The sequence below is a fragment of the Neopsephotus bourkii genome, unplaced genomic scaffold (genome assembly GCF_033783945.1).
Source record: "Neopsephotus bourkii isolate Nb327-2 ecotype Australia unplaced genomic scaffold, CSIRO-AGI_Nbou_v1 NB_168, whole genome shotgun sequence".
NCBI classification, from domain to species: Eukaryota; Metazoa; Chordata; class Aves; order Psittaciformes; family Psittacidae; genus Neopsephotus; species Neopsephotus bourkii.
In genome coordinates this window covers 3,754,812-3,769,617 of record NW_026900684.1, presented here as the reverse complement: position 1 = coordinate 3,769,617, position 14,806 = coordinate 3,754,812, and the positions used below count along the sequence as shown (strand labels likewise).

General features: G+C 35.7%; 2 protein-coding genes across 2 annotated transcripts in view; one reads left to right on the top strand and one right to left on the bottom strand.

Moving 5' to 3' along the window:
* The window catches only part of ASAH1 (N-acylsphingosine amidohydrolase 1), a 1,168,835-nt gene that overhangs the window by 491,480 nt on the left and 662,549 nt on the right, over positions 1 to 14,806 (top strand). The gene's annotated exons all lie outside the window — the stretch shown is intronic.
* Positions 2,170 to 3,618, bottom strand: LOC133221300 (probable endopeptidase p60). The gene is made up of 2 exons (XM_061370068.1): positions 2,444 to 3,618; positions 2,170 to 2,326 (listed from the first exon to the last, which is right to left on the bottom strand). The coding sequence occupies exons 1-2, from the start codon at positions 2,907 to 2,909 to the stop codon at positions 2,202 to 2,204; spliced, it is 591 nt and encodes a 196-aa protein (XP_061226052.1). The 5' UTR covers positions 2,910 to 3,618; the 3' UTR covers positions 2,170 to 2,201.

Here is a 14,806-nt window from a genome sequence, read left to right as displayed (position 1 = left end):
AGAATGAAACACTGATCTCATAAGAATTAATTAAGGTCAAACTTGTCAAATTTAAAGGATTCAAGATTTTATCATCTTGCTAGTCAAGCCATTTATTTCTGTGACCTCTACAAACACCATCCCCAAATATTCTGTAGTTTATTAAACCTTTCTGTTGCCAAATGTGACTTTCTATTTGTTATATTGCACTGACATCTAGATTGACCCCTCTTTCTGTGCTGTTAGAATAAGTATAGAGTTAGACTTACGCAGAAAAGCTGGAAGTAACAAGAAGCAATCACTAAGATTTTTCCAGGTTTTAAAGATCTTCGACAAGCAACGGAGAGATCACTGTCAACGATGGACAGACAACACCTTTGTGTTATAAAATTGAATGTTAGACTGTGCATAGATTTAAAACATGGTATTTTCTTTTATAGAAATGGCAATTTATTTAGCAAAATAAAATTCTAACCAAACAATCTCTGGAAAAGCAGAAGGATCTTCACTGCTAACATTTGATCAAACAACATAAAAACATTCTATGCCTAAGAAAGAGTCTACAAGTAATTGGAATGTGTTACTTTATTTTATTTGAAGTTATGGAGTCAAAAATAATTTCTTTATATTTGTGGTTTTATCAATAGATATATTCAGGAAAATCCAATGACTGACTGTTTTTCACTTTTCACCTTCTGTCCCCTTTGCTTCGCTTGACTGTTGCATTGGTTTGACTGAACAAAGGGTAGGAGTAACATGTCAGAATATAAGATAGAATAAATACATCTTAAAATTTTACATAATTTGTTAATTTTAACCACTAAACTTAAAAGAACAACCTGAAAAAAAATTAGGAAATACATAATTTATTTAATTTTCTTTTTAAATAAATGTTGAAGAAACAGTTGAATGCTTTGAATAAGAAACAGTTTGGGGTAAGTGTAAGATCTTAGCTTGCCTACAGTTTTCTCTGTCTTCGCACAATGAAGCTCTGCCTGTCACTTACTAATTTGCCAGATTTGTCCTTGGAATTCCTCAAGCTAACTGATATATAATCTAGGTTTACAATACACAACGTGAAAAGAGGGTGAGTAAAACCCTTCATGTTCTTCTGGGGCTGAGGACCAGTAGAAGAAAAAAAAAAAAGTAATGTATTTTATGATTCAAAAAGGAAAGAAACTGAGCAGTCCAAAACACTGCGTGGCAAAGAACTAAGAATGAGAAATCCTGGTACTCTGGAGTTGGAGAGGTAAATTTCCTGGAACCAGACTCACCAGCTTTGTCCCAGCTCAGCAGTGTATTTTTGTAGTGTGTTACTACAATATAAGCAAACAATAACTGCAGATACTCAGACTTGTCTTGTGTACTTTATTCTGGCTTGTTGACTCACATCTGTACACCCCCATGCAGTGCCTAGCTTTTGCTCCTCAGAAAACGGGCCTCGAGATGGCAGTTATTTTACCTTTCTCTCTCTTTACCTACTGCCTACATTTGAAAAGCCCCTGATGTCTGTGTCCAAAAGCTAAATGCTGATCTTCAACCCATGAGTAGCAGGTTTCAGTTAGACACTCTAGGGTGTTTCAACCAGGGGGAGGGAGGAATTATACCAACATTAACCAGAAATTCCCTTAAAGAAAAAAAAAGTTATTGGCATACTTTCACATGTATATGCACTAATGTCATGGTGCATGTATGATGACTACGATGGCAGTGCATTCCATTTAAATTTACGCCATATGATTGGTATGCATTTGACTTCATCTGGATCTATGGGTCCTTTCCCAGTATCCTGCTTGCGATAGATCATCTCTACAATGGCTGATTCCCTCAGAGACTGGATGTCTTTCTCTATTGATGTCGAGTTGGCTGAACCCTTGTATGAAAACCTTTCTTTCACAGCTGCCAAGAGCCACCTCCAAAGGCTGAGGGACTTTTTCTCTTTTGCAATTGCTTTGTCAGTTCCCCCTTCCCTAGCAAGTGATCCCTGCTGCTTGGCTTCTGTACCTTCTAGTTCGTGACCATCGGGCCCATTGTCCAAGCATCGGAGTAACCAAGTAATGATGTGCTCCCCTGGTTGACAGATAAAATATTTTCGCATATTCCGCCGCTCAGTTGAAGTCCGGGGTTGGGAAGTCACCTCTTCTTCCTCTTCTTCCTCTTCTTCATCTTCCTCATAACTCCTGGTCAGATGCTGTCAGCAGTGAGTACATTGTTTCTTCATTTTACTTCATCTTTCTTGCCACCTTTTTCTTTTTCCCCTTGCGTACAGGGGCAACCGATATTGGCATGAGTTGGTCCTCTGGTTTAGCTGCAGTGATTATCACTGTGGTCAGAGTGGCTGCAGTATCTGTTGTCGGGGTTTGGGTAGCTGCTGTACTCGTCACTGGGGCTGGTGTAGCTGCTGTGCTTGGAGCTGGAGTAGCTGCACTGTCTGTTGCAGTCAGAGTTTGAGTAGTTGCTGTACTTGTAGCTGGGGCTGGTGTAGCTGCTGTGCTTGGAGCTGGAGTAGCTGTGCTGTCTGTTGAGGTCAGAGTTTGAGCAGTTGCTGTACTTGTCACTAGGGCTGGTGTAGCCGGTGTATCTGGAGTAGCTGTGCTGTCTGTTGCAGTCGGAGTTTGAGTAGCTGCTGTAATTGTCACTAGGGTTGGTGTAGCTGCTGTATTTGGAGTTAGAGTAGCTGCATTGTCAGTTGCTTTGCCATCAGATCCAGAGACAATTTTTTCCCTTTGAAGGTGCTGGATAGTGTTGAACAGGGCTCTGTAAGCATAGGCCAAGCCCCAGCATGTTGCCATGGTTTGTCCCTCTCTGGTAAGACCGGGATGACAACACACCTCATTTAAATATTTTACAAATTTTTCTGGATTTTGCACTTTTTCAGTGGTGAAGTTCCAAAGCACTGGAGTGGCCCACTGACCTAGATACTTGTCCATACTACCCCACACATCCTGCCACTCATGACTGTCCAGCCTTGGGGAAAATCTCTTGGTCCTCCTATATCGCCATCTAACCCTAGACAGGGCCCAAACCTGACTCTGCTTAACTCGCGATCAGACGAAATGGTCATGGGTAAAACACCCTCTGTATGCGTGCCAACATGGTGATCCCCATCACAATCAGCAAACAATTCTCAACAGTATTAAAAGGCCATTCAAAACCTTCAGGACTCTCAAATGATGCTGTAAACAGTTCGGTGGGGGAGCTGGGAAGGTAAGGGATTGTCTCCTTCAGAGGCTGACCACCCAAGGAGGGGAAAAAAGATGTGTAATTGCTATACACTCCTATTATATACCCCCCAAAGTATAGAGGTATACACTGGGAACGCAAGCCAGATCAGTTTCATGATCAATGATTCTATTGTATTACAAGTCATTACCATAAATTACAATGAAACAAGAACCTTAGCCCTGGCCCCCCAGCCGATAAACACTAACACAGCAAATACAGGCTGTAAGTAAGGTACGACATGCTGAAACTCTGAGATCAAGAGCAACGACTTTGACAGCCAATAAATCAGCATTGTGGTGAGTGCCTATTAATCCAAAACAATGAATGCTTATCACAAATACAATTAGACACACTCTTGTCAGATCTGTCGTTATCTCAACCCTTTGGACCCCACGTTGGGTGGCAAAAAGAGATGTCGTGGTTTAAGCCCAGCTGGCAACAAGAACCATGCAGCTGACCCCCTCCCCCCTTCCTCCGCCTGCTCCCGGAGGGATGGGGAGGAGAACCGGAAGAATACAACTCCCGCAGGTTGAGATAAGAGCAGCCCAGTAACTGAGGTATAACACAAACCACTGCTGCTACCACCAATAGTAATAATGATAAGGGAAATAACAAGGGAAGAGAATACAACCACTCATCACCTGCCGACCAATACCCAGCCCAACCTGAGCAGTGATCTAGCCCTTCCAGGTAACTGCCCCGTCCCCCCACCCCAGTTTATATAGTGGGAATGATGTGCTGTGGTATGGAATACCTCTTTAGTTAGTTTGGGTCAGGTGTCCTGTCTCTGCTTCCTCCTGGCTTTACCACCTCCCTGGCAGAGCATGAGACTCAGAAAATCATTGGTCAGAGTAAACATTACTGAGCAGCAACTAAAAACATCGGTGTTATCAGTGCTGTTCCCAGGCTGAAAGTCAAAACCATAGCACTGCACCAGCTACTAAGAAGGAGAAAAATGACTGCTGCTGCTGAACCCAAGACAAAAGCTAGTATTGAACATGATTATTAGTGTTCACCCTCATGTAAAATACTAGATTTAGTAGAAAAGATACTGTGTAACAGGAATCTGCTATGACAAGGGCTCAGTTTGCTCTCCAAGCTCCGCTGATCTAATGGGCTGGTCCCACTTCCTCATTGCTTGCTGTCATATATATACTCTATCACTTCTCCTGTAGTACTACTGGCATTAATCTAACCTCATGGTTAACTGATTGCAGTTAATACAATCAACTGGTCTGTAGACAAGAAGGAAATAAGTTGCGGGAAGAAAGATTAAGTGTCTGGACTACTTGGAAAACTTCAGAGAAGATGTAGATTATTAAAGATGGCGTAAAAGTTCATGAAGTTGTTCCAGTGAAAGCATCTTGAGGTGCGATTTATGTCAAAAAGGCAGTCTCTGACAGAGAACTTGTCTTATAAATCACCAGCAAGTCATTTTGGAAGTTAAGACAAAGACCTTCCTAATTTGATTTTAAGACAAATACAAAACCTGCAGTTATTCATTCATTTTTGTCAGCATCTGCCATATCTCTATTCTTGATTGAGAAGCAGCACCTCACGGAGTACTTTTGTATTCTGCTGCATTCTCTGGTGTGTTCAGAGGAGATGTGCTCTGACCCACCCCCTGGTCAACCTGGGGGTTTAGAAAGAAGCAGCATCATCCTATCACCAGCAAAGTTCTTCTTCACACAGGAAGGCACTAAGGTAGTCTATCAGTGTTTTGCTTCAGGCAGATCTAAAACAAGCAGTACCCAAACTTCCATTGATGTGGTCAATGAACGAATGTTTCACCACAAAATTCAAATGGACGTATTTTTTGAGCCTTACTTTTCCTGACACTGCACACAGCTGCAAATTCAACAACAAAAAAAAAAATCACCAAAATTCTAACACATTTGAGAATGCTCAGTGTTTACTTATAGTTAACATAAGGGAATATTTTTAAAAGAGGTAAAACTGTAGAAAACTTAGGGGCAATTTTGGCAAGAAAAGAGAAATATGATCTTGGAAGGTCATACAGTACAAACAAAGCCAAGACATTTTGACCTAGAAAAACTGATAATGAAATACATAGCTGCTTTGCATCATGGAAAAGGAGATAAGGACCAGTTTCTGTATAGGTTTTGATTGCACATTTGCAATATGATGCACAGTTTTGGCCACCTCAACACAAGAAACTTGTCAAGAAACTGATGAAATGTCTATAAGGCTTTATTTATGAATTACAGCATATCCAAGCAGATAACACAGTAAATAGAGTGGTATGAATATCTTATAACCACTACTGAACATTCATAAATATTACAAAGCTGATGCAGAGGACTAAAGGTAAAGAACTGCTTGAAAGGGCTAAACTCTTTGTTCATATCACTCAGATTGGTATTGTTCTCAGCATAAGACACTCCACAGCAAGCTAGGAGTCAAAATCAATCTCAGGGTAAGAAACTTCACAGAAAGGAGTCAGAATCAATCTTTACACACAAGAATTATTTTGATTTCCAACTTGAATACAGAATAGAAAAAAAAAATTAAGAAAACCAGACATCAGAACAGGAAAAAATCTGATAGAGATAATTAAAAAAAAAAAAAAATAAACCCAAAACAAACACCCAAGCAAACAAACCAACACATTAAACATATCAGAACTAGAAAATCTCTACAGACTAAGTAAAAGTCACCTTCCCAGTATGAAGAGCAGTGTGCTTCATTGTTCTTTGTTATGTGGTTTGAGGTATGTACTAAACCCCAATCTCGTTCTCCTTCCCCAAGTTTTACCTTCTTATACCCATTCAAAATCTTTATGCAAAGATCAGGTTCCAGGCCTATTATTCAAGTTTTTCTTTCTGTGCACTCAACCTACAGTTCATCCTGTTTTTTGAAAATACACTGTATATTAGCTTTTTCTTTTTATAGCTAACCAGAGCTGTCATAAGCAGCCCAATTTTATTCACAGACAGACAATGCTCACAAAGAGCTTTTATTTGTTGTCAAACTAGTCAATGTGTTTCATATGAAGTACTAGGTGGAATCAGAAGTGCATATAAAATATTAATGATTTCACTGTTGTGTACTTTTTAGTTCAACAACAAAAAGAAATAGAGGCATAAAAATTAAATATAATGAAGACATTACAGAAGAATAAACAAGGTAATCAATTTCTAATGTATAACACCACTACAATGGTATTAACTATGATTTAAACAAAGTAATCTGCTTTTGTTAGATATGCAAAATGCAAATGAGACATTTTAGTAGTGCTCCCATCTCTTGCAGAAGTCACAGCAGTGATGCTAATGAGGAGATGATAAGGTTAATGCTTTTTTTTATTATTATAGTATTCATTTTTAAAGCTATAAAATTTTGGTTTGACAGCTTCCTTTGCAAACTTCAAAATATAACTTCAGCTAAAACTAAGCTTTTCCTTTCACAAGCACAGAGAGGTATACATTCCTGTGACACTTGCATTTTTCCTGGAGCAGCCATGCAATATCATAACCATATTGTGTGTCTGTATGTATGATAAATCAAATAACTGGAATAATGATCAAGTTTTTTAACTTTTCCTGCTGTGCTTATCAATGCCTGAGAGGTAAACCACTGTAAAAAATAATATTCAAATGTGAATTCTCTCAAGTGTACTCATATCACTAAAATTCTGAGATGCATTCAAGGTCATATTTTGATCTCTGAGAATAAAGAATACTGTATGCTATTATCTACAGTTAGGCTTGAATGCTATCATTAAGCAAACTTTAAGCAAAATTCTTGAATAAAACTTCATCTAGATTACACTGAAATTACTACAAGAAAGAAAACCCAGGTAAAGAAACTTTTGCATTCAGTCTTATTTTAGTGTTTCTTAAGACCACCAAACTGTCAGAACTAGCATGACATAATAAAGTAAAATACATCACTTCTATAAATTTTAATTATAAACCCAAGGATTCTTAAAACTTTGGGAAGATTTTTAAAAGGATTGCACAGATAAAATGGATAAAAATAAACAGAGGGATCATTTTGTCCCTGAACACTTGTCACTGAGAAGAGACAGCAACTGTGTCCTAAAGAGCAAACAGCATATTTTGTCTAAATGGGGTTGATGTTGTGTCTTTTCAGAAATCCTGTAAAAGAAATACCTCAGGAAAGTTTCATATTTTAATTTCATTTTTAAACTAAGGATTTTTCAAAGGTTTTAATATACCTGGAATAAATATTCAAGCACACGAGTGCACATCTGAACCAAAAATGCAAGGAAGATTTTCCAAATACAAATTAATTTGTTTCAGCAGGATTTTCCTTATCACCTTCAGCAGTGGTAGTTATAAGTAATACTTTCAAAAGCTTTGACTCTAAACTTCTGAAGTTCAGAGTTGATTTATTAAACTACTTAATCCTGATTTAAATCTTCACACTTTCTATGGGAAACGAAATAATATATATAAAACTTAAAGCACAATGAGATCTACTATCTTCTTCAACTCAAATTTAGTGAAGATAAATAGGTAAGTAAAAAGTTTTCTGTATCAGCTCAAAGCCTCTGAAAATGGCAGCTACTCTAAAGACCATTAATGTAACAGGTGATACAAAGTGTATATGAAAACGGATATTATTTGCAAATAAGCCTTTATTAGTTCTTATTAGCATAAAACACTGTTGAAAACATTTTAAGCATCATTTTACTCTGATAGTCTTTGGGGAGTGAGATCAATAATTATCGTCAAACACTTATTAAATTTTATAATTGAAATAGCCTCCAGCATGCTCTATAACCTGCATGTACATGACTTGCCGATCTCAGATTTGCCTATTCGCAGGTTAAGATTTTTATGTTCTATATGTTTTTTGTTTCCTTTTTTTTTTTTTTTCCCCCCTATTTCACACTGAAAAAGTGATTTCATCTATGGCATTTTTCATGAAGCAGAATATAAGTTTGCATGAAAGGTATTACAAAAGCTTGATTGGTATTTTGCTCTTAGAAGATCAATTTTGCTCTGAATTGCCAGGGCAATCAGTCAGATCAATGAGTTCCTTGAACTCGGCTTAACACTATGTCTGCAGAAGCCCCATTGCTAAAGCAGCACATAACACAGCACACATTTATTGGGGTGGCCGCAAGAGTAAATAAACACAATGCAAATGAATAGTGCTGGCCTAGGTACTTCACATGAGACATAAGACTCAGATCGTAGAGACTGAGAGAAATCCTCACTGAACAGTAAGTCTTCTCTTTCACTCTCTTTTATTCTCTTTTTATCAGAAAGAATAAAGGTATCTAAAAGAACACCATTTGCCAAGAAAAGACTAAATAGCTAAACACTTTAACTTCCATTTTTCACAAAACAACCAGAAAATAAAAAAAGAAAAAAAGGAAAGAGAAACCACTAACACCACTCCCATGTCTCTGTAAAATGGTCTTTCTCTATAGACATGCTGTCAGGTACCTAGTAAGGCAACATAAAAGCCATTACCTTGACTTACACCAATGTAAAGATCTTTAATAATATAATCTGTTGAATTTCATACATCTTAAACTAGGAAAATATACAATGATGCTTGTAAAACTTTCAACAACACTTCTCACTCTGGACCCGATTAAAAAATAGTAATGTCTGCTGAGAAATGAATATTCCTCTGCTTTATTAAAACCAAATATTTCAGCAAGCCATAGCTTACATATTACATGGACATTATAAAATACCAGTAGCATGCAATTTTTGTGACTAAACCAATAATGAGACAGTACAGTCAGGACCTTGGAAATAACCAAAAAAGGAAAAATATGTTCACAGACAAATGTTCCATAGTTTTAAAATAAGAGTTAAAGCTGGATACATTCAAACAATAATAATTTCTCATAATAAAACAGAGCAAGGGATTTAGGAGTGGGATCTCAATAGAGATTTAGAATGTAGAAGAACATAGTTCAAGAATAAAAATCAGTTTCTTGTCTAAATAAAAATCACCAGAGATAAAGATTAAGCCATTCAATTTAAGGAATAAATCTAGAAAAATATAAACACTGAAGTAATCTCCTGGATTATTTTCAGCAAGAAGGACTATTTAATAATTTTAAAAGAAATTGGCTATTTTACAACTTGACTCTTTTTTTTTTTTTAAAGGCATTATTTTGATTAAATTAATGCAAGTACTATTTTTAAGCACCTTAAACATTTTTTATACCTTATTGATGATAGCACTATTTCTTTCTAACACATTAAAAATATCACTGCCTATCTGCATGAATTATCAGTAACATGTTCCACCTCATTTGGTAGTGAAATTACTCAAGAGTTCCATGATTTCCGAAATCAATCAACCACAGAAGACTCAGCAACTGGTAGCTGGGCCATGGACATCATGGAGCTCCTGTAGTTGCTCTAGAATGTGTATAATATACAGTATATCTATTGAAGGGAAAATGAAGTGTAAGCACTATGAATCCTCATGACATACTCAAACTAATAGCATTATTTAGTCTTATGTTTTCATATATTTCCAGTTGAAGAACATTTCACTGTCTACTTCTGTCTAGCCTTGCTTCTCTCCATTGTACATACACACAAATGTTCATTACAGCTAAAAAAGTGATCACTGAAAGTATTGCTATACCCTAAATGTGTTGGATTGGTCAGTATTTGATATCTTAAATTACACAGTATGCTGACACCTTTGCTATTGAGACTAATTTTCTTTGACATTCTAGGCAAAAACCTTCCATTTCGTTACAACTATTTTATTTTTCTTACTGCTACAGAAAAACAGATAATTCGCTTCTTTCTGCTTCATTTTTCCAGGGCAGGGATGAGGCAAAATGCTTCACTTTAAGCTAAGCCCTTAAGTGGAGAATCTTGGAGGATCCTCTTTCCCCCCTGTGAACCAGAATTTGTGTGTCTTACATCACCTTTCATTTCTGCTCATATTTTGTCACAAATGTCCCTTCAGATTTTGAGGTGAATGAATAGTTTCCTTTGGGCTAGAATATTTTTAAGAGAATTATAATTACTTTCTAGGAAAAACATATGTTTATGAAAAATGAAAGCTGAGGCTAAAATCTAGTTGAATAATTTTAACTTCAAGTATGATAAAGATTTTCATAAATCTTTCCTCTTTACATTCAAAAAACACTGCTCAGATAAATATCAACAAGAAAGAGGTTTCTATTGTATTTACTCCTTATATTTTCACAGAAACTATTCTTACATAGTCTTGACAGCTCAGGTTCTTCAAGTTTGCACAGCATAAGGAGGACCTGGGAGAGAAGGAATCACTGCCCAAAACAGCCTCCTGTTTGGCAGAAGGTATCCTCATACTGGATGTGCAAATATCTGTATAAATTTTAGCTCAATCTCTGTCAAGCATTGCCATACTCTTTTGTTTAGCAAAAGAGCCACAGATTTGCATAATAAATGTCTGAAAAATACACAGGACCTGCTCTTCAGAATTTGCAGTCTAAAGTGCATACAGAGAAGACAAGGCATTTGGAGAAACTTTAAGGAAAGAATCATTTGGAGTACCTAATAATTTAAATTAAGTTAGTACTTCACAGTACAATAGGATTGCTAGAATTAAGGATAATAGAGAAAGGACAAAATTCAGGGACTGGATATCAATGTGTGAAAAATGTAAAAGAAATGCATGGAAAGTAGTGTGTAAAAGAATTTCTAAAAATATGAAATAGTTTTTTGCTACATAAAATATATGTGTTGTTCCTACCATTTCCTGTGATTTTTATTTTAATTAGTGTATGAAGGAGAAGTTTTCTAACACACGCTCTGATACTAAATCTAGTGTTCTAGTGCCTTCTAAGAATCCACAAACCCAAAATGTCACTATCTTGCAAAGCATTATGGAGGAAAAATTCACAATATTTTCAAGAATTTAATCATGACCTCACAGCTGACACAAATTTTATAAAAGAGGGTGTTTTCTAATGAAATATGTTTTTTTGTAAAAGTAGTTCATTCTATATTATCTACCCCATATTTCTGATCTACCTTTTTTCTTGTCTGTTTTACTTCAGTAACTAAAGGACTATCAATAAGCATTTTTTGGGGGTTTTCGTTTGCTTTCCTCCCTAACCATTACTAAACCTGAAGTTTTCTTTGAACTGTTCTTCTAACAAGCTTGAGCACTATCATTATAGTTGGCTTTACTTGGAACTTGGAAACCTTAAAGAATGTATTTGAGTTAATGTAAAATATCCTGAGCTAAATTTGGCTTCCCTATACCCAAGTAATCTTGTAAACATGCAGACAACACAGTTCTTTAAGATGTGATCTATAAATAAACAAATGAAAACACTTTTAGATGTTTTTCTTGAAAATATATCTTTTATCTATGTATTTCTTATATAGAGATATTTATGCATATCACATATGGACCTATTGTTTAATTTTTCAAGTTCTGTTCTCTTTCTGCAATTAAAACGAAAGTCAAGTTACCTTTTCCCTTTTCCCCCCCATCTCCTCTATTATTCTAAATTAATCTTTTTTTTTTTGTTGTTTGCTTATTTCATATTTGTTGTCTTTTCTTAGAAAGAAATGTTAATTCCTTTCAATATTTTTATTTTTGAAATCATTCTAGTGGATGGTTTTTTTTCCTCACTTCAAGCTAATATTTGCAATGTGCTAAATAGCATATATCCATCTGGAAAGAGATCTCCAAAGTAAACCATATGGCATTCATTAATATGAACTGATGGAAGGTGCTATGTTTTTACAACATACCAAGAAATTATATACATACACATTCCCTTAAGGAAAGTCACTATGTCAATAACCTAGTAAGTTAGACTTACAAAAAAATTTTAGTCCAGCTACTCACCAAGTGGTTTACAATCTGTACACCTCACGTAAAGAAGTACTGTCTTTCTTTAGTTATAATACTGTCCAACATCAGTAAGACCTATTTCCTAGGATGACATGTGTTCATATTCCATAAACTACAGGAAATAAAATTAAGTAATCAGATTTTAAAGAAGTGTTGCAACAAATAAACAATAAGGGGGAGAAACTGTTACTTGATTTTAAAGGAACTAATAGATTAAACATATTTATTCACTAGACCAGGGCCTGTTGTGTTTATCGCTAAAGAAAATATGTCTTGCAAGCCATTTTGTGTTTACAGAGTTTCCCATCACAGCTGAACAACATCACAGCTCCAAGCAGTGCCACTGAAAGTTCAGACTGGTCCTATTTTAAATTCATCTCCCCTTCTTTAGGCATCTGTTTACTTCTATCTTCTGTGTTCCTCCCAGTTGCAACAGCTGGTTTTTCTCTCAGCTCTGTAATATCTATTGCCTAGATTACATGAATTTAAAGGAATACAGTCCATAGTATTCACCTCTTTTTAAAAAACTTGACTTTCTCCAAAGAAAGTTGATGAATATTCAAGCAAAAATTGGTTTAAAGTAAACTATTCTGTAATAGCGAAAGTTCAGAAAATGAATGCTTAAAAAATGTCATACGCTAAAAAATACAGAAAAAATTTAGAAACAATATTTGTGCATGTGAATTCAGAAACTTATACAGATTATATATAACAGAAACATTTTTTATGTAAATACATAAATGGATAAAATTGTTTTTTCTCATGTTTTAAATCAGAAATATGCTTTTGTCACATTACATCGCACTAATCTTGCCCTTTATTTCTATCCTGAAGGCATAATCTCCCAGTTGTAATATTAGCTTTTCAATCGTGCAAATGCAGTGAAAAGGAGCACTTATTTGGGTGACAAAATACGGAAAGATGAAAGGAACTCTTAGAGAAACAGAATAATAGTATCAGTGAATAAATTAAATAGTTGAGAATTAGAAATAGCAGCAGTAAAGGTATGTTTCAAATTAGATTAGTTGGAGTCCTCAATCAGAAGACAGCAGCTCTTTTTCTTTAGAAAAGATTTTGCTGTAACTTGTGTTTCTGTTTGAGAATGCAAATTAGTATAAAAAGCCTGTATAAGCACTGTTATGACTGACTAGCCCTTCTACCAGATGAAGAGCATTTACTAGCAAATGGTTACTATCTTTACTACTTTCTGATCACACAGGTGGGCATATTAGCCTTGGGAGCAGATCCTGCCCAGCACCTACTTTGTGTCTCAGGACAGTGACTAGCTGTCTTTGCTCAGAGAGGAATGCTATTGCAGCAGCAATTTTTTCCGTCCTTGGAAGATGGAAGGCACAAGTATAAGATTGCTGGGGAGAGACTGCTTCTCTGAGCCAACACAGATACACACTACATATGGGTAAATTTAAATCTACCTCAGCAAATGATATATATTATACACATATATTAAGGGTAGGAGAGAAGCAAATCTTAACCATTCAAATGCTTTAAAGAAGATAACGCCAGTATGAAGAGATTAAATATAGGGTGAAGTAGCTTCATTAGAAGCCTCTCATTATTGTAAATGCAAGGAGGTAAAGACTAATTCAGAGCACATCTCACTCCATCAAAAACTAACTTCAAATATTTTAGGTGCATTTTATGCAGAGTGAAACCTCGGGGTCTTGTGTGCTAAATGAAAGCATCACTTACAGGTAGATTTAATTCAGTTGAGATCAGCATAGGTATCAGAAACAAAAGTTTAAAACAAAACAAGGGCTTGGTTGTAGGTTCAAATTATGTATTTTTTTTAAGGATATGAAGAAACCCATTCTGAACCTTGCCAATTACTTAAAAAAGCCAAACAACCAACCAAAAAAAAACCTCAGCACATCAAAACAAACTTATTGAATCACTCTTTAATCACCTTAATCATCTGGTACTAATCTTAGGGAGTTTGTCTTGGTTTTTAAGCATAAATTTAAAAATTGTCATAACCAGCTGTATGGTTAGAAGTCATGTGTTAATGCTGGGTTTACTATTGCTTTCTCCTAATGTATATCAGATTGATTCACTTCAGCTGAACTTCATAACCCTTACATTTTTATCTTGTCTGCAATAAAGACAATGAGATATTCCAGCAAGCAATTTTTTTTTATTTTTTATTTTTTTAACAAAGAAGCCTGCAAGCAATGCTGAAAACTAGAATATGGAAAAACTGAAGGGGATACAGAAAGATGTGTTTGTCTTTGGTAAACAGCTTTTGAATTAGAAAAATCTGGATTAAGAGGGTAAAAAAAAAAAGCTTCCTGCATCCATGGTTGATGTTTACAGAATCATAAGATGTTTTACTGTAAACCATGTGCCTAGGGGAATTTAAGAGATTTGCCAATTTTCTACACCAGATCTGCATCTATTGAGGAATAGCATGCTGCTTCAGCTTCTTTTGTGAAGCTTATCTCAAAGCACTTCACAAGTCAGTCTAACAAATAAGTAGACATAAAAGGAAAGCATGACAGTGAATAGATATTGTTGAAGGTTAAAGGGTGAAGTTTTCAAAAGAACACTAAAGCTGACAGATAGCCCTTAGTTTCATGGGTTTCTATTACATAACTGATTTTACAGAGGAAAACTAGATTTTTATTTTGAAATCATATTTCCTATAAAGAGATGTGTAGAAATATTTATGGACATATTCTATTTGAAAGTATGGCTAAAGGTAATTCAATATGTATGTAGCTCCAACATTCACACAAATAATACCATTACTAACAAG

Excerpts from the sequence above, each read along its gene's own strand:
- LOC133221300 (XM_061370068.1), bottom strand. The coding sequence starts at position 2,909 with ATGGACAAGTATCTAGGTCAGTGGGCCACTCCAGTGCTTTGGAACTTC. Across the intron at positions 2,327-2,443 it reads TACACCAGCCCCAGCTACAA|ATACTGCAGCCACTCTGACC; the intron begins GTACAGCAACTA and ends CCCCGACAACAG.